General features: G+C 37.7%; 1 protein-coding gene across 4 annotated transcripts in view; it reads right to left on the reverse strand.

Moving 5' to 3' along the window:
- LOC124546611 (phosphofurin acidic cluster sorting protein 2-like) overlaps positions 1-20232 on the reverse strand; it is a 676573-nt gene that overhangs the window by 98943 nt on the left and 557398 nt on the right. For all 4 annotated transcript variants that reach the window (XM_047125051.1, XM_047125049.1, XM_047125052.1 and 1 more), the window contains exons 9-11: positions 1279-1335; positions 748-890; positions 477-626 (exon numbers count right to left, since the gene is read on the reverse strand). In XM_047125051.1, coding sequence (XP_046981007.1) covers positions 477-626; positions 748-890; positions 1279-1335 — 350 coding nt within the window. The remainder of the gene's footprint in view (positions 1-476; positions 627-747; positions 891-1278; positions 1336-20232) is intronic.

A 20232-nucleotide genomic window follows, 5' to 3' on the forward strand; every position in this document is an offset into this window, starting at 1 on the left:
AACTGCCACTTGCCTTTTGTGAGTGGGTATTGAATGTTGACAGCGATCATAGGCGGTGTTCACTGGCAACGTTAATGCGACTGGACTGTGTATATGGCTATTAGTGATGACATGAAAGTTACTCCATAGATAGCAATTGAAGTTGGCAAAACACACACACACACACACACACACACACACACACACACATGTGCGTGTGCTTGCATGCCCCCCCACCCGATACACACACACCAAATTATTTTTAAGAAAAACTTACAGCTAGAACATTAGTTTCTTTAGATCTCTCACTGTGATTTACCTTTCTCAACAGATTCCTTGTGGGTTAACAGATGTACAACAACACTTTTGGTTTACCAACTCATACAATAGTCTGGAAGCCTCTACTGTAGAAATTGCAAAATTGTATGAAATCAATTTTGGTGATACATATAAAATTGGGGAGCAAAATGCTGTACAGTGAAATATTTTTGATTTACCTCATGAAGAGTACTGTCACCTTGAACAGGACTAGGGGTAGTAGCTGTAGCAGATCGTTGTTCAAGACTAAGAGACTTTTTGTTTTTACCTCCAGACGAATTCCGATCACGAGCAAATAAACGTGTTTTCCTCTCTCTCTCAGCTCCATCCTGTAAGTCAACATTTTATGTTCTGTTGTAAACTCTCAGTTTCTAAATCTTGGAGAATTTGCGCAACGTATTTATTGAATATAAGACTCTAATTTAAAATGGCCTCTACTAATGTTTTCACCTTTTTATTTTCATCTGATCCTTTGGGAGGAGAGGATGCCATCTGTTGTGGATCACTTTGTTCATGATCTGTCCAATTCTCAGGATGTGAATCTGAATCTGCTTTCTTGGAACTTTCATCACTCATGCGATCCTGCCCTTTCTCTGCAAGAAGGAAAATAAATGTCTTGGCCGTAACATGAAGTTCTCATATCTATGTCTTTATTTTGGGAATAAAAATCAACAAGACATATATATTAATATTATTTTCACATGTGTAATTTTTATATAAATTTAAAAGAAGGAATAAGTGTTAGTGATTCAGCAATGATTTTTTTTTACAAAAAGTTTAAACTATGAAGTTAAAACATTTAGTTGGACAGAGATACAGCAATGTTCGTAATAAGACACACGGCCTCAGTGTAAACCATGTGTCCACCTAAAGTGCATTTACAGAGTGCAAGTTAAATGTCTAGTGATTCTGCACAAAATGTGAGTGTGCAAAGTGAGAGAAAGCATGAGACATAACAAACCAATCAATCATTGTTCTGACCTGTGCGGTAAGGTGGTTGTGCGTGGGTCCTGATGCGAGAGTAGCCTTGTTGGCCACCTGTGTATAACAATAATTGCATGTCAGCAACATAAAACAAACAGCAAATCATACAACTTAAAAGAAATTTACTACCAGTATTAGAACTACCTTCTCCCTTAAGAGGCTCCTGTCACAATTTCTAAACAAAGCACAAAAATTAATTAAAAAGCTATTTATATTTAAGCATGCCTTCCAACACTATACCTCCAAGAGAAATACTTTCTGTTAAAGCTGAGATAAAAACTGTTACATTATCTACTGCAATCCCTTTTGGAGAACATATTTAACTACAACATCTGGTGATACTTTAAAACAATAACTTAACTTATCAACCAAGATGATGAAAAAAGAAAATAATAGCTGGTAGAGAAAGAGGAGGGGTTAACCCAAATCTCAAAATATTCACTATGGATGTGCCAAGTCCACATTAAGGCCAAAATCTATTACAAAAATAAAGACAAGAAAGTAGAAAAGTAAATTATTAAAATAACTGCTGACATTCTGAAACAATATTAACCAGTATTCTCTGCAGCTAATAGTGACAAGTCATCCTGGTAACTTTCTGCCACTGAAGAACACAGAGCCTTAACCCACAAAGCTTACTTCAAAAATAAGGGCCAACAGTATGTAAAAAGCAAACTACAGCTCTGGCTGGACCATATACAATCTGTTTGGGAAGTTTCCACAACAGGTCAACAAAAATGTATACAAAAACTTTCAATTACTCAACTTTCTAACCCCCACCCTGGCTATACATGCTTTGCTTTGCCCAAGAAGTCTGTGGTATGCATTAGAAAAGTCTTCTTTTGAGACATCTTTCGGGTTGCTATCCCTACCTTTCGTATCTCATTAATGAGACCCATATTCAATTCCTTTCAAAGGTCTCTTCAATTTTTACAAAATAGTGAGTTTGCTGATGCCAAATGGGTGAACGAAGGGTATAGATGTCACTTGATTTTAGATCAGAAACTAGTCATAATCATCTGGGCATGTGCTGGCACGCTGTCATGTAGCAGAAGCCACTTCTTTCTCCATTAAAGATATGATGACTGCTGAAATTTGTGTGTGTATTCATTCACAGTTCTTTCTGTTTCCAGGCGATAAAACCAGACAAAAGTTTTGTGCACACTTCTCCCCACCTTTGCACAAAAATAGGGGGCCAACAATAATTTTGTTGATGTGAATTTCTCCACTGTCAGTCAGTATATTATATGTAAGTACTGTTGAAAAACATCTTGCATATATTTCTCACACTTTCCTACACTACTAGTGGTGCTACGTTCATGCTTGGGTCATCATTAAACAATTACTCTCATGAAATTGCTTGTATGGTTCATACATTCTTGTAGAAGACAAAAACAAAACATTTCCGATTTTCATAATACATTGTAAAGTAAAGTTTTCACAACTTTCTCCAGAGAACTGTATGCAAACACTGGGATTCTCATCTACCTGGAAGATGAAATCTGAAACAAATACAGATAAGTAAAACTATTCCTTGGCCAAGTGATGGTAAGTAACAAGTTGCTCTAGCAAGCAAACTTTCCTATGAGTCTGAATGGTACTGCCATGCCAGTTTTTCCGTTCCTTTCAGTCTTTGTTCCAAGGGCATTTTTCTCTTCAAGTTACTTTTCTTATATGTTAATTTTATTCAATGATGGAGGTGCAGGCTAAAGGAATTGATTTAGATCAAAAGCTTCTGATTAATGTGAGAGAAACTGATCTTAAATAAAAGCTATAAGACTCTCCAACTAATGACCAATTTGAGATTAAGCTGGCACATTTGAAATGTTCGGTTATTAGGTTCTAAATAAAGGGAAAAACAATAGCTTTATAAATGAAACAAGAAAAAATTGAGTATCACTGTCAGACTACATGGAGAGATTGACAAGTAACAGCACCATTTAAAAAGTAAACTGGGTATAAGGAAGGAGGAACGAAAAAGTGAGACACTTTTTAAATGATGTATGTATGCAGACTGAAGTGACAAATGAAAATTTGTACCAAGCTGGGATTCACACATGGTCTCCTGCTCACTAGGGAGATGTGATAACCACTACACCACCCAGGCACAGTTGCTTTGCATAACTGCACTGACTATCCTAGCACGCCTCCCTTCTCAGTAAAAATTCCCATTCACGTCTCAGCTCACTGGTACTCGCCCTAAACTTGAACAGCACTGCAGAGTCTCTCCAACTGTATTGGTATAGCACCTCAGCATCGGACGAAAAGGGCATCCTACTGAAACCCAGGTACAGGTGCCTTAATCAAATGAAACTATATGGATTCAAAGACCTTTTCAAGTCTCAGACATCAATGATTATATATGCAGACTGAAGCGACTAATGACCATTTGTACTAAGGTCAAGATTCAAACTCAGGTCGCCAGGCTTGGTAAATACATTCATTCATCGCTTTAGTCTGCACTTATACATCATAGATGTTGCACACTTGGAGAGGTCTCTGGAACCATGTAGTTTCATTTGACAATTTTTAAAGCTTTTATTAAGAAGTAAATTGAATTGAATTCTTAAATACACTGTCATGAGCAGGAGATTCTACAGTCCCAAGAAATATTATCAGGACGTAAATTGCTGAGTGTATCCAACAAATAAACTCTCAGTTGCCTTAAGACACCATATCATTTTTAAGGGAATCTATTTAAAAAAAATTGATCCCAAATAGAATCAAGAAGAAGAAGAAGAAGAAGAAGAAGGAGAGAGAGAGAAAATGAAAAAGTTTTATTTTCATTTAACTCTGAGGCTTTCACAAACAGTTTCTTCAACAGAAGGAAGAGAAGGTTCGGAAGCAGAAAAAAAGACATTTCTTAACAGGATCTGGGTGGCTACTCAAACTTGGGGAAAAAAGCCTGAGAATTCCAGGTGTGAGGAGGAAGGTGGTTGTCAAGAAGTTCATGTTAAATTAATGGTGGCAGGGAGAGGGGGGCCAGCATACCACAATAATGACTTTTCTTTCCTCTCACCTGACCTATATACCAGCCATAAACAGTGGCTTAAATGCAGTTTTTAAACATCGATAGTTTATATAGAATAATATTCATATAATTAACACACTTTGAAACAAAGTATTTTAAAATTTGTAATTTATAAAACTCAATAAAATTAAATTTCAGTGCTACATTAAAAACCGAGAATTCCTTGAGATTTTATGAAATTTATGAAATTCCTGAAATTCCCCGAGATTTCCCTAATATTTTCAGGCAAAATTTAATTCCCTGAGAATTCCAGGTTTTCCAGAAGAATCGCCATTCTGAGGGTGTCTCATTAATGTGGACACTCCTGTGCAGACTGGAAATCTTATTCAAGCAATAATATAGACATTGGGACACATGCTGTCTCTGTTGTACTTCTGGGCCTGTTAGTACAGCAAGGTGTACACAGTGCTTGTGGAGTTGCATATGCCGGAGAGATGTACTGACAGACAACCTTCTTTGTGTTGAGCCATGAAAATATGTCTGGCCAGCTCAGTCAATAAGAACATTTTCTGTGTAGGCTAGTAGTCCAGGTCTAGCAAACATACTTAAAGTATGTTGGATGGTTTTATTTCAAAAACTTACAACTAAAAGGTATACTTTCTTTGTTACAGTCCAATATTAGAAATCATCTGAAAGAATGCCTGAAGTGCAAATGATCTCTCAGAGTTTACTGAATATAAGGCATTCATCTTGCATTAACCTGCATATGATTACAAATTTGTGTGTGTGTGTGGAGAAATGATGATACAAGCCAAACTACATGATAATAATTGAGAAACAAATATGGACTATTCTGTGTTATAAACAATACTGCAATCTGTTACAAACTTAAAGAGTGAAACAGTGTTGATAATGGAATCTACTTGGTGGAATATAAATAATCTTAGAAGTAAAGATAAAAAAATCACCAAATAGTTGAGGTGTTAAGCCATCGACAGACTGAAAAGATTGTTAGTTTTTAGATGAAAACAAAGAAAGTGAGAGGGAGGGAGGGAGGGAGGGAGGGAGCATCGTTCTCAGTCTTGTTTATATGCCAGCTGAAGACTCAATGTCTCAATTATTCTGTTACTCTTTAAATCAGTGTAATTGTTTCAAATTACAAAGTAGTTTCCTACCACTATTATATGAACAAAATATTATGTACTAGAACTTCCCACAACAGAGACTGAATTTCAAATAATAAAGCAAAAGAAAAAGGGAAGAGAATTCGAAAATTTACGTACATCAAGTACCACAAAACAGAAAAACTCATTTTTAATTCAATAATAATAAAATTTTTAAGCCAAAGCATCAGCTAATGGCTTAAAGAAGCTCATTGCTTAATAGAATCTGTTGCCTCTGATGGCAGGACTTACAGTAATGTATCAAAACCTGAGAACTTTTGAAATCAAAAATAAATTTCAAATTTTTAATTATGTTTTGTGTATATCATCATCTATTCATTATTGTTTGGCTTACATAATATTTTTCAGTACAAACACTAATTTTTCACTAATGTTTATATCAATGTCTCTTGTGCCATTACGGATCATAGGCATCTATCAAATCTGGCATTTTTCATTACTCCATTTCTCGAGATACCAGCTGTTTTACATTGCAAAGTATCAGCTACATTAATGACACTTTTTATTGCCTGACAAGTACTATGAAACACAGCAGAAAGCACAACATTCTCAAAGATTAATTTTCTTCAGTTTTTTTTTTTTTTTTTTTTTGCATGAAACCATATATGGAACAAGCGAACACTAGATACATTTCTGTGCAACCATACAACACATAACTCAGAACATATCAATAATTTTCGTTCAGAAATTAATTTTCCCTATTTCATTTCCTCTGAAAATGGAGGGAAAATGGTGCAGGAGGTGAGAACCTAAAATTTTACTCTTATTGTTTCACAAAATTACTTTAGTTCAAACAAGAACAGTGAAACATTATCAAAAATAAATACCCGACACAATGTAACCCAACCCTGAGAGAACAAAATCACAAGGTCAGTTTCTTTGTCCTTGGGCTCAGCAGCAGCATACATTTTGAAGTGTACAGCTATTTTACCACCTTTCACTGTTTTGAATTCTTTGCAAACAGCTAAAGCTGTTAAAATCAATTCAGAACACCTGACAGTGACAAAAAGTACATTTTACATACACCACAATACCACCATTTGGGTACTCCCAAGTACCTAATCTGTTTGTGTCAGGATTCCTATATTCTTGAAACATTCATTCATATATGAATTAATACTGTATATCACATTTTATCTTTTGCTGTTGAAAATAGATTCAGTCATTTCAAGACAATGTTATTGTGGTTGCTAAATTACTGAATTTTGTTATCTTTGGTGTAAGGCCAAAATTGGGTGAATATGATGGGCACACCTGGAGCTACCTGCGAAAATCTTCATCATTTTCACACTACTAAACAAAATATGCAGTTAATGGCTGTTATTTTGTAATGTATCACTAATGACACATGTATAATTCTATTTAAAATAACGAAATTTTGCTTTCTGCATGCATAAAAAAATGAACCCTAAAATGTTCCTTAAATAACAATTATATTCATAAAAAATTTAACTAGAAGTGTGGAGATCCTGCAATGGTATGTGCTGTTGTCAGTGAAGATCTAGATCTTACATTAAAAAAAAAACTATGCAGACAACGACCTGTTATGAGAGAAATTGTGCTCTAGTGATGAACACATTCCATGGCAATATAAGACAATACACCAGTAGCAATAAAAACTTGTAGTGCGACAAGCTTCTACCACACTTATTTCACTCATTTACCCTTATAAACCCTCTCCCTACCATCTCTCCTTTTTTAAGGTAGCTTTTTTAATAGCTGGTAAGTCTATCAACAGCAACAGAACTGTGCACTCACTACAGTAATGGAGAAGCATGATTATATTCACCCTTCATTATTGTCAGTCTTAAGTTGGAATAAAAACACTCTTCAGTGTAAGGCATGCAGCATTCAAAACTGTACACCACCATGTCCTTGACATAGTGGCACTAATTTCAAAATCAAAAAAAACTGAATTTCTTCTGTGAGGAATGTAAAGCTAACACACAGTGTTGCACTACTTACCAGTCACACTGCAGTTCAGTTTTTTCCATGTGACATAAATAATGTATTTTCGGCATGAACACACATTAACAACCCACTTTAGGGAAGGAGGGAAAAATCTGTTTTAAAGTACATAATATATTCATCCTAGAGAAAAATACTTCAAAGCCACCAATGCTTATGACCTGATGTCCTCTTGTCTGCATCTGAGGGTCAAATTCTCTGTGCAAAGATGCCTTCCTCCTCCTTTCTTAGATACCGAAATGGTAAAATTAACAACCCACTTTCCTATCTTTGCATATTTCTGTCTTACAGCTTATCTCAATGCATTCTAATAATACATGTGGTTCCTTTTGCATTCATCTCATAATATCTCTACTACTTTCATCTTAAATTTATTAACTATGATTATTTCACTGCAGTTGTTCATATGTCATTCTGCTCACCTCCCACATACCTTCATTTCAAACTTTCGCTTCCCAAATTACTCTTTCTGCATGGTATTCATTCTACCCTATCATAAAACATTTCCTATACCATAACCTCTATTCTACACCACAATTTATGTCTACATGTTAATACTGCCCCATATACTACTTCTCTTATCTCCTATCAATTTATTACTCACCAGGCTCCTTCTAAATACTGAATACTTTCTACTTTTGTACTAAATGTACAATTATAAAATCAACATCAAATGTAGAAGATTTACATAGAATTAATTACGATAATAAACCCTATCAGGTGTCTGGGAGTTGTTCATGTGAATAAAGAAATATTGAAAAATAATGTTAGTGTAGACAATGGGCAAGTTTAAAATCCCCTTCTCACTATTATTACAAACAGCTGTTTTTAGTAGTTTACTTCACATTCAGGACACACATGTAACCTGAACTAGCCTGACTTTTATGCACAAGCATTTACATTCACAGAGTATGCATCTATTATGCTTATGCAGATGGTATATCGTTTAAGAAAGTTGGAACCAAAAATGTCCATTATGAAATTATTCGACAGAGTAATAGACTGGAAGAATTTCAACAGAACTGACAATATTTTTAATCTTTTTAACTTTGTGGAATGATGTTAATACATCCCATTTTTGTAGCCCATTCCACCTGATACCAAAACAAAGCAGGAATTATACATTATCAGACTTTAACTACAAGACGTAAGGGAAATGAGGAAAAATAAACTGACATGCACAAGTAAACTTTATACTAATCTTGAAGATTGAAATGGAAGACACAACTTCATGTAAACAACAAGCAAGTTTCCATGGCACATACAGCACTTAGTAAAGTGTTACTTTGCTGAAAGGAAAAGCCACATGCTGTAAGATAGTTTGTTGATCTGCATTGTCATGTTAGAGTGCTGTTTTCTCCACACAAATAGCACAATCTCTCTGTCACAAAAATGTTCAGATATCGCAAAGTCTCTTCTATACATGGTGATAACAAGCTACTTTAGACTTTTTCCCTTTCCACAAAGAGATGTCACAACTGTTCTACAGTTTTTTCCTGTACGTATAGTAATATAAAATTTGACCAGTTTTTCCTACAGCTAAGTGTCATGCCCCCCCCAAGAACCATGGACCTTGTCGTTGGTGGGGAGGCTTGTGTGCCTCAACGATACAGATAGCCATACCGTAGGTGCAACCACAACGGAGGGGTATCTGTTGAGAGGCCAGATAACCGTGTAGTTCCTGAAGAGGGGCAGCAGCCTTTTCAGTAGTTGCAGGGGCAACAGTCTGTATGATTGACTGATCTGGCCTTGTAACACTAACCAAAACGGCCTTGCTGTGCTGGTACTGTGAACGGCTGAAAGCAAGGGGAAACTACAGCCATAATTTTTCCCGAGGGCATGCAGCTTTACTGTATGGTTAAATGATGATGGCATTCTCTTGGATAAAATATTCCGGAGGTAAAATAGTCCCCAATTCAGATCTCCCGACGGGGACTACTCAAGAGGATGTCGTTATCAGGAGAAAGAAAACTGGCGTTCTACAGATCGGAGGGTGGAATATCAGATCCCTTAATCGAGCAGGTAGGTTAGAAAATTTAAAAAGGGAAATGGATAGGTTAAAGTTAGATATAGTGGGAATTAGTGAAGTTCGGTGGCAGGAGGAACAAGACTTTTGGTCAGGTGAATACAGGGTTATAAGTACAAAATCAAATAGGGGTAATGCAGAAGTCAGTTTAATAATGAATAAAAAAATAGGAGTGCGGGTAAGCTACTACAAACAGCATAGTGAACGCATTATTGTGGCCAAGATAGACACGAAGCCCATGCCTACTACAGTAGTACAAGTTTATATGCCAACTAGCTCTGCAGATGACAAAGAAATTGAAGAAATGTATGATGAGATAAAAGAAATTATTCAGATAGTGACGGGAGATGAAAATTTAATAGTCATGGGTGACTGGAATTCGAGTGTAGGAAAAGGGAGAGAAGGAAACATAGTAGGTGAATATGGATTGGGGCTAAGAAATGAAAGAGGAAGCCGTCTGGTAGAATTTTGCGCAGAGCATAACTTAATCATAGCTAACACTTGGTTCAAGAGTCATAAAAGAAGGTTGCATACATGGAAGAATCCCGGAGATACTAAAAGGTATCAGATACATTATATAATGGTAAGACAGAGATTTAGGAACCAGGTTTTAAATTGTAAAACATTTCCAGGGGCAGATGTGGACTCTGACCACAATCTATTGGTTATGAACTGTAGATTAAAACTGAAGAAATTGCAAAACGGTGGGAATTTAAGGAGATGGGACCTGGGTAAACTGACTAAACCAGAGGTTGTACAGAGTTTCAGGGACAGCATAAGGGAACAATGGACAGGAATGGGGGAAAGAAATACAGTAGAAGAAGAATGGGTAGCTTTGAGAGATGAAGTAGTGAAGGCAGCAGAGGATCTAGTAGGTAAAAAGACTAGGGCTAGTAGAAATCCTTAGCTAACAGAAGAAATATTGAATTTAACTGATGAAAGGACAAAATATAAAAATGCAGTAAATGAAGCAGGCAAAAAGGAATACAAACGTCTCAAAAATGAGATCGACAGGAAGTGCAAAATGGCTAAGCAGGGATGGTTAGAGGACAAATGTAAGGATGTACAGGCTTATCTCACTAGGGGTAAAATAGACACTGTCTACAGGAAAATTAGAGAGACCTTTGGAGAAAAGAGAACCACTTGTATGAATATCAAGAGCTCAGATGGAAACCCAGTTCTAAGCAAAGAAGGGAAAGCAGAAAGGTGGAAGGAGTACATAGAGGGTCTATACAAGGGCAATGTACTTGAGGACAATATTATGGAAACGGAAGAGGATGTAGATGAAGATGAAATGGGAGATACGATACTGCGTCAAGAGTTTGACAGAGCGCTGAAAGGCCTGAGACGAAACAAGGCTCTGGGAGTAGACAACATTCCATTAAAACTACTGACGGCCTTGGGAGAGCCAGTCCTGACAAAACTCTACCATCTGGTGAGCAAGATGTATGACACAGGCGAAATACCCTCAGACTTCAAGGAGAATATAATAATTCCAATCCCAAAGAAAGCAGGTGCTGACAGATGTGAAAATTACCGAACATAATAATTCCAATCCCAAAGAAAGCAGGTGCTGACAGATGTGAAAATTACCGAACATAATAATTCCAATCCCAAAGAAAGCAGGTGTTGACAGATGCGAAAATTACCGAACAATCAGTTTAATAAGTCACGGATGCAAAATACTAACGCAAATTCTTTACAGACGAATGGAAAAACTGGTAGAAGATCAGTTTGGATTCCGTAGAAATGTTGGAACACGTGAGGCAATACTGACCTTACGACTTATCTTAGAAGCTAGATTAAGGAAAGGCAAACCTACGTTTCTAGCATTTGTAGACTTAGAGAAAGCTTTTGACAATGTTGACTGGAATACTCTCTTTCAAATTCTGAAGGTGGCAGGGGTAAAATACAGGGAGCGAAAGGCTATTTACAATTTGTACAGAAACCAGATGGCAGTTATAAGAGTCGAGGGGCATAAAAGGGAAGCAGTGGTTAGGAAGGGAGTGAGACAGGGTTGTAGCCTATCCCCGATGTTATTCAATCTGTATATTGAGCAAGCAGTGAAGGAAACAAAAGAAAAATTCGGAGTAGGTGTTAAAATACATGGAGATGATATAAAAATTTTGACGTTCGCCGATGACATTGTAATTCTGTCAGAGACAGCAAAGGACTTGCAAGAGCAGTTGAACGGAATGCACAGTGTCATGAAAGGAGGGTATAAGATGAACCTCAAAAAAAGCAAAATGAGGATAATGGAATGTAGTTGAATTAAGTCGGGTGATGCTGAGGGAGTTAGATTAGGAAATGAGACACTTAAAATAGTAAAGGAGTTTTGGTATTTGGGGAGCAAAATAACTGATGATGGTCGAAGTAGAGAGGATATAAAATGTAGACTGGCAATGGCAAGGAAAGTGTTTCTGAAGAAGGGAAATTTGTTAACATCGAGTATTGATTTAAGTGTTAAGTGTATGGAGTGTAGCCATGTATGGAAGTGAAATGCGGACGATAAATTATTTGGACAAGAAGACAATAGAAGCTTTCAAAATGTGGTGCTACAGAAGAATACTGAAGATTAGATGGGTAGATCACATAACTAATGAGGAGGTATTGAATAGAATTGGGGAGAAGAGGAGTTTGTGGCACAACTTGACTAGAAGAAGGGACCGGTTGGTAGGACACGTTCTGAGGCATCAGGGGATCGCCAGTTTAGTATTGGAGGGCAGCATGGAGGGTAAAAATCGTAGAAGGAGACCAAGAGATGAATACACTAAACAGCTTCAGAAGGACGTAGGTTGCAGTAGGTACTGGGAGATGAATAGGCTTGCACAGGATAGATTAGCATGGAGAGCTGCATCAAACCAGTCTCAGGACTGAAGACCACAACTACAACAAATGTCATGTCCTCCAATGGATGTTAGATCACACTGTAGGGTCTTTAACAGATAGGAATGATTCTATCTGTGACAAATCTGATTACAGTTATTGAGAAAGCTGACAAAAAGTGAGTGCTGCTTGAGCATATCAACAAGTAGGTTGCTGCTCATTCTCAGTGGTGTGCTAAACACCATGAATTTGATGTTTTAAACTGTTGTAAGGACTACAGATGACTTTAAAACACATACAATCAACGCAGATCTCATGCAAATACTTTGGAAACTTAATAAGATTCAAGCTATTAACTTTTTCTCCACACACTGGAAGAAGACACCATTTGGATCTTTAACAGCCCAACATCTTGTGGAAAATCTCTGGATAAGAACTGTAGAAAACCTGACATTGGTATTAAAGCTTGGGCTCGAAAGACATCACATAAAACAAGCTGAATCACTGGAAACATTTCACATACTCCTATTCCCAAGTCTCTATAGTGAACTTTGATAAATACGTTGCCTTACAAAAGTGTTCACAGGTATACAGTAGCGTCCTTCTAATACAAAACATACCATACCCATGGAAAAAGACATCCAGCATACTTTAAAAGTATTAGTGGCTTGAAAAATTCTTACACATTTACGCAGATTTGTGAAAAAATTTAATAAATTCTTACTGTAAACTACAAGCTATGCCATAATTGATGACAATTGGGCCAGGTTACCAGCTACGAATTAACTCATGTAAAACAAATTTCTGCATAATATAAGGTATTGAAATTCTTTACAAGATGTTTGTGTCAAGCAGATGTAGTAAATTCTCTGGGCATGGTTAAACTGACATCAAGCGTCATGTCTCTAAAGGAATGAATACTAGGCTTAATATCCTTTTGTCAACAAGGTCATTAGAGACAAAGCATAAGCTAGGAAGGAGATTGAAGCTATCTGTATTTAGATAAATGAAATGACCCATCATCAAACATGGTAATTGGATGTCTCTATAGGCCCCCTGGCTCAGAAGCTGTTGTGGCAGAGCACCTGAAGGAAAATTTGGAAAATATTTCGAGTAGATTTCCCGACCATGTTATAGTTCTGGGTGGAAATTTTAATTTGCCGGATATAGACTGGGAGACTCAAACATTTATAATGGGTGGCAGGGACAAATAATCCGGTGAAATTTTTTTAAGTGCATTGTCTGAAAACTACCTTGAGCAGTTAAATAGAGAACTGACTCGTGGCGATAACATATTAGACCTTCTGGTGACAAACAGACCCAAAATATTTGAAACAGTTAAAACAGAACAGGGAATCAGTGATCATAAAGTGGTTACTGCATCGATGATTTCATCTGTAAATAGAAATATTAAAAAAGGTAGGAAGATTTTTCTGTTTAGCAAGAGTGACAAAAAACAGATTTCCGAGTACTTGACAGCTCAACACTGTCTCAAGTACAGGCAGTGTTGAGGATCAGTGTACAAAGTTCAAAACCATTGTACAATATGCATTAGATGGGTATGTGCCAAGCAAGATCGTAAGAGATGGAAAAGAGCCACCGTGGTACAACAACCGAGTTAGGAAACTGCTGCGGGAGCAAAGGGAACTTCACAGCAAACATAAACATAGCCAAAGCCTTATAGACAAACAAAAATTACGCGAAGCGAAATGTAGTGTGAGGAGGGCTATGCGAGATGCATTCAATGAATTCGAAAGTAAAGTTCTATGTACTGACTTGGCAGAAAATCCTAAGAAATTTTGGTCTTATGTCAAAGCGGTAGGTGGATCAAAACAAAATGTCCAGACACTCTGTGACCAAAATGGTACTGAAACAGAGGATGACAGACTAAAGGCTGAAATACTAAATGTCTTTTTCCGAAGCTGTTTCACAGAGGAAGACTGCACTGTTGTTTCTTCTCTAGATTGTCGCACAGATGACAAAATGGTAGATATCAAAATATATGTCAGAGGGATAGAAAAACAATTAAAAGTGCTCAAAAGAGGAAAGGCCACTGGACCTGATGGCATACCAGTTCGATTTTACACAGAGTTTGTGAAGGAACTTGCCCCCCTTATTGCAGCGGTGTACCGTAGGTCTCTAGAAGAGCGTAGCGTTCCAAAGGATTGGAAAAGGGCACAGGTCATCCCCTTTTTCAAGGAGGGATGTCGAACAGATGTGCAAAACTATAGACCTATATATCTAATGTCCATCAGTTGTAGAGTTTTGCAGCACGTATTGTGTTCGAGTATAATGACTTTTCTGGAGACTAGAAATCTACTCTGTAGGAATCAGCATGGGTTCCGAAAAAGACGATCATGTGAAACCCAGCTCACGCTATTCGTCCACGAGACTCAGAGGGCTATAGACATGGGTTCCCAGGTAGATGCCGTGTTTCTTGACTTCCGCAAGGCGTTTGATACAGTTCCCCATAGTCGTTTAATGAATAAAGTATATATGACCTTGTGGATAACATCGGAAGTTCACTGAGCCTTTTTGCAGATGATGCTGTAGTATATCAAGAGGTTGTAACAATGGAAAATTGTACTGAAATGCAGGAGGATCTGCAACGAATTGACGCAAGGTGCAGGGAATGGCAATTGAATCTCAATGTAGACACGTGTAATGTGCTGCGAATACATAGAAAGAAAGACCCCTTATCATTTAGCTACAAAACAGCAGGTCAGCAACTGGAAGCAGTTAATTCCATAAATTATCTGGGATTAGGCATTAGGAGTGATTTAAAATGGAATGACCATATAAAGTTGATCGGCGGTAAAGCAGATGCCAGACTGAGATTCATTGGGATAATCCTTAGGGAATGCAGTCCGAAAACAAAGTAGGTAGGTTACAGTACACTTGTTTGCCCACTGCTTGAATACTGCTCACCGGTGTCAGATCCGTACCAGATAGGGTTGATAGAAGAGATAGAGAAGATCCAACAGAGAGCAGCGCACTTCGTAACAGAATCGTTTAGTAACCGCGAAAGCGTTACGGAGATGATAGATAAACTTCAGTGGAAGACTCTGCAAGGGAGAAGCTCAGTAGCTCAGTACGGACTTTTGTTGACGTTTTGAGAACATGCCTTCACTGAGGAGTCGAGCAGTATATTGCTCCCTCCTACATATATCTCACAAAGAGACCATGAGGATAAAATCAGAGAGATTAGAGCCTACACAAAGGCATATTGACAATCTTCCTTTCCACAAACAATACGAGACTGGAATAGAAGGGAGAACAGATAGAGGTACTCAAAGTACCCTCCGCCACACGCCATCAGGTGGCTTGTGGAGTATGGATGTAGATGTAGAATTGCCTTTAGTGAATTGGAAAAACAACGGAAACCTAAATCTGGATGTCTGTGTGTGATCTGAACCTCAGTTTTCTTGAATGGAGGCCCAATGTCTTAACTCCTGTGCCAAAAAAACGTTTGCACTCTGCTTCTACATTTGAATCTGCAGTTGAATGTTAACTTTGAAGATGATTTGTAAAAGTTTCCAACCTCTGAAAATCCATTTATAAAGTCTTAATCCTAATCTATACTAATAATAGAACTGTAAAATCACTGTGACTGACTATCTGTTTGTTGGTCTGCACATGCTTATCTCCAAAACAACTGGACAAATTTTGATATCCTCCTCCCCCCCCCCCCCCCCCCAAAGGCAACTTGAGCATAGCTTGGGGCAACATACAGCTTTTATTTCAACAAAATCAAAACACGGAAAAAAGATATTTCAACGTGAAGTTTTACCTAAAATCATCTGCCCAGCTTAGGGCTTCAGATGTTTAACTGTCAGAGTGTAGTACACCATGGAACAAATAGATGGCACTGTTAGTTTTTAACTCAGTAACAGATGTAGTTTTGGAAGGTTACACAAGTTGGCAGAGTTCAACAGCACAATCTTATCTTTACAAATATACAAATTTACTGATTTGGCTTTTTGTTTTAAAAAATTAACAACATTGCTTTGGTTCTTTTGATATGTTTTATTTATATTCTTACCTAGGAAAAATGAAATGATATTTTATTTATGTTCTTTGATAGCAAAAATGAAATTCTTATATTTTCTTTGTGATTTGGGAGCCTGCTCATTACATTTTGTTTAATAGGAAACATACATAAAAAGCAGTCAAGTCTTCAGGCTAAAAGATGGAGGACTATGTGGTCTCAAGAATCCACTGAAGATTGTGAGGCAAGACTTGCTGTGGTTCGAGAAGATAAGGCTTTAACTCGCTCTTTGAAAACTCCTCCTGAAAGCGAGGTCCGATGTAACTCTGATTGAGAGAATTATGCTCTATCTCACTCCACAGAACCCTTAACTCGTAGAGGCTTATGGTTAATTCTCTCCAATGTAACATTATAGAAGCAGAAATTTTGAAAGAAAATGGCAGATGTGGGCACATTTTTATATTAGTTTACTCATTTTGACCTCAAAGGGGCAATCTGTACTGATTAATTAAGAGAAGATAATCTTAGCCGTGATCACTACAAAAAACTTTATTGTAGATATATCAACAATGTAGGAAAAGACAGATTGTTATCTACTGTAAAGAAGACATGTCAAGTTGCAGACAGGCACAATTGAAAGATACTTTTAAAGGTTTCGGCCACACTCTTCATCAATAAAAGGAGACACACACCACTCACACACACGAGCAAGCACACCTCATGCACACACGACCACCAACCCCGGCATGCCGGGCCGAAATGCAACTATAACATGGGATGCAAGCAGCAGTCTGGACGGGGTGAGGAAGGGGAAGGCATAGTAGTGTAGGGGTGGAAAGAGACAAACACTGTCTGGTGGAGTGTGCAAGGGCTAGAATGCCAACAGGCGCAGCATCAGGGGGCTGTGGGGCAGGGAGGTGGGGAAAAAAAGGAGCAAAAAATGAGAGGAGTGGAGGAAGACAGGCGGATGCATTGGCAGAGGGCTGCAAATAAACTGCGGGAGATGAGAATGGGGAGGAGATGATAGGGCAGAGGGGGTGGAAAATGTTGGGTGGAGGGTGTGGGTACAGTATATTACCATGGGTTGAGGCTGGGATCATTACGGAAGCAGAGAATATGTTATAAGGATAACTGGCTTCAGGGCTTCATGAAGATTATTACAAACATCTTGTGCCAGCCACACACAAAATCTTTCCATTGAATAAAACATGAAATGAGTGATGAGCTGGCACTTGAAAATTAAAATTACTATGTACATCACAACTTGGCCAGAAAATTAAAATTACTATGTACATCACAACTTGGCCAAAGCATCGTTCCCCTAACATAACGCATCATGCCTACCAAGAGACAACGAGACTAACAGTTAGTCTTGTGGCGACCTGGAAATTCTATGTAAAAAGATTTTGTGTGTAGCACTCAATGTCTATAATAACCTTCATGAAGATCTGAAGATGGTAAACTAGTTTTACTGAAACTGGCTATCTACAATAAAGTTTTTTATATCAATCTCAGCTAAGATCTTCCTGTCCTAAGCAAATTTTTGTACCATGAATCCTGCTTATTCCTAACAGTTCACCGTTTTGCTTTGTGTATAATTCGCGGTGATCTTATTTTATGACACAACCATAAACAAAGCACAACGCCAAATGCCGCATGCTGTGGACGTGGACCTCCAGTCAGTTGACTTTCCCCACAGCCAGCTCCCCCATGTCAGTGAAGCAAACAAGATCTTTAGTTCACATCCCCAATCAAACTACTTCAGATGTTGTACACAAACAAACTGTAGAAGTAAAAAATAAACTGCACATATACAAAGTCTCCGGCACAACTATAAATAAATAACTGGGAAGTGTCAAGTTTCTCAGCTACTTTATTCACTACAGCTAGCTTTTCAAGCTATAAACCGCTCACCTTGCTTCTTTCAATATCAATTTTACAAGGAAAGTCAGGAATATGTAATGATAAATGTCAGAAAATAATATACCACAAGGAGTGAATTGATACACAGACACAACAAAAACCTAGGCCATATGTACAAACACTTTTTTAAATATGAAAACTAAACATTTACTTTCTGTTAATTTCTACTAATTCTAAACATTCAAATAATATACTTAGGTAGTGAAGTTAAGACTAAGGGATCAGCAGAAGTTGGCAAAATCATTTAGCAATCATGATCCATTTTGCAGTTCTTCTTCTTCTTCTGGTGGTGGTGGTGGTGGTGGTGATACTGACATTAGGAGCAGCTGATAAGAGTGTGCCCTTTGTGTAAATATGGTCATAAATGTATGTGTAGCTCACTGTTTGCATAAGTACCCTGCAAATACACTAGACATTTGACTATTTTAAGTACAAATGAAAGAGGCAAGTAGGGGACAACAAAACAAACAAATAATAGTAGTAAGAATAGGTCTGGAAACCATAAGCACAAGTTCAGTCATGCCAATGTTACAAGCAGGGATGGTCTAAATGCCGTTAATGTGTAATTTGGAAATGGCCACGGCAAAGTATGTTAGAAATGAGAGATGCTCTATCCACAGCCAATTTTAAGTGACCAATGACTGAACTGCAGCAGGAGACGTGTTCCGCGGCTCTGGATTTCAACTCATGATATGTAATGTATCCAAGAAAGAAGTGGTCAGTGATCTGTGGCAGAACTAAAATCACAATCACTTTGTTCATGGCTATTAAAGGTACCCTTTATGAGCAAACTCAAGACAGAAAAGTTCAGTTTCAGTGCTAAAAGCAAACTGTACTTTCTTGCCGTCATTGATTACCTGAAACTATTCTCTCACTGGCTACATGAGGTGCCACGTTACCAACAAATGAGCAGTCCTCGTTGGCCAGTGTTTGCAGATTATAGATGATACAGGCAGATTCTAGATGAAATAAGAATGATAGGTAAAAAAATAAGAACAAATAAAAAAGTCAATACGATAATGAAAATGATGTAGCAAAGAATTAGAAATAAAAACATTACATTTAACCAATTAATTAAATAAAAATGATAAACTCTTTTGATAAGATTTAGAAATAAAAATTTACACAGCATTTGATGAGGTCCGAACCCACGATCTTCAACATGTTAATAAGCTAACCACTGCGCTAAAGTATAACAGAAAGTGAAGTTGTCATATTTTTGACTGTGATCTCCTAGTCGCAATGATGAATTGCACCCTTCAAAAACTCTGCTTCACATGATGATGTGAGAAGCTTGCCTAATGTAAGCCAATCTCTCTGGCTATGATAATCGCATAAGAGATGTTGAAATCACATCTTGTGCAGAAGTATCCAGTAGTGTTTAGTTAGTGCTGTGAATGAAACATGTGTATTTCATTAGCATCCTTGTGTGTGTGTGTGTGTGTGTGTGTGTGTGTGTGTGTGTGTGTGTGTGTGTGTGTGTGCGCGCACCTTGTTTGAGGTGTGGTTATCATGTATGTTTAAATATGAAATAAAAGTGCTAGACCCATGATTCAGGATCCAAACACATCAAGAAAGAATGCCAAATAAGGAATTGGAAGTGAGCTGACCAATTATTGCAGCAGTTTGGCAATGGCAAACAGTTCGGGCATGACACTAAGCACTGAGATTGGTGGAAACCAGCTCCACACAGTGAAGTGTCACCTACCAAGCAATTTGATTGACTATTGTAACCAATAAGGTGGTGAGGGGGGAGGAGGGAGGGGATTAACTATCACACTAGCCAAATGCAGCATTGCTGTGGCATGGTAACACACCAACAGTTGAATTTTTCTCAAAACAAATTAGCTTCTTGATCTGTTTCTTCAAACACAGGTTATACATCCACAACGTGACACACAAGAGTCTTAGAATTAAGTATGAATGTCTGGCAACAAACTGCACACAGTCTTGAATGTTAAATGCTGCTTTTAGTTGCTACTTGTGATTTCCAGTTGTGACTGAAATCGCAGCCAGATACTGCAAAGGTGTTATGGTGAACAGTGGGACTTCTCAATCATTGTAA

Source organism: Schistocerca americana, chromosome 1, assembly GCF_021461395.2.
Source record: "Schistocerca americana isolate TAMUIC-IGC-003095 chromosome 1, iqSchAmer2.1, whole genome shotgun sequence".
Lineage (NCBI taxonomy): Eukaryota > Metazoa > Arthropoda > Insecta > Orthoptera > Acrididae > Schistocerca > Schistocerca americana.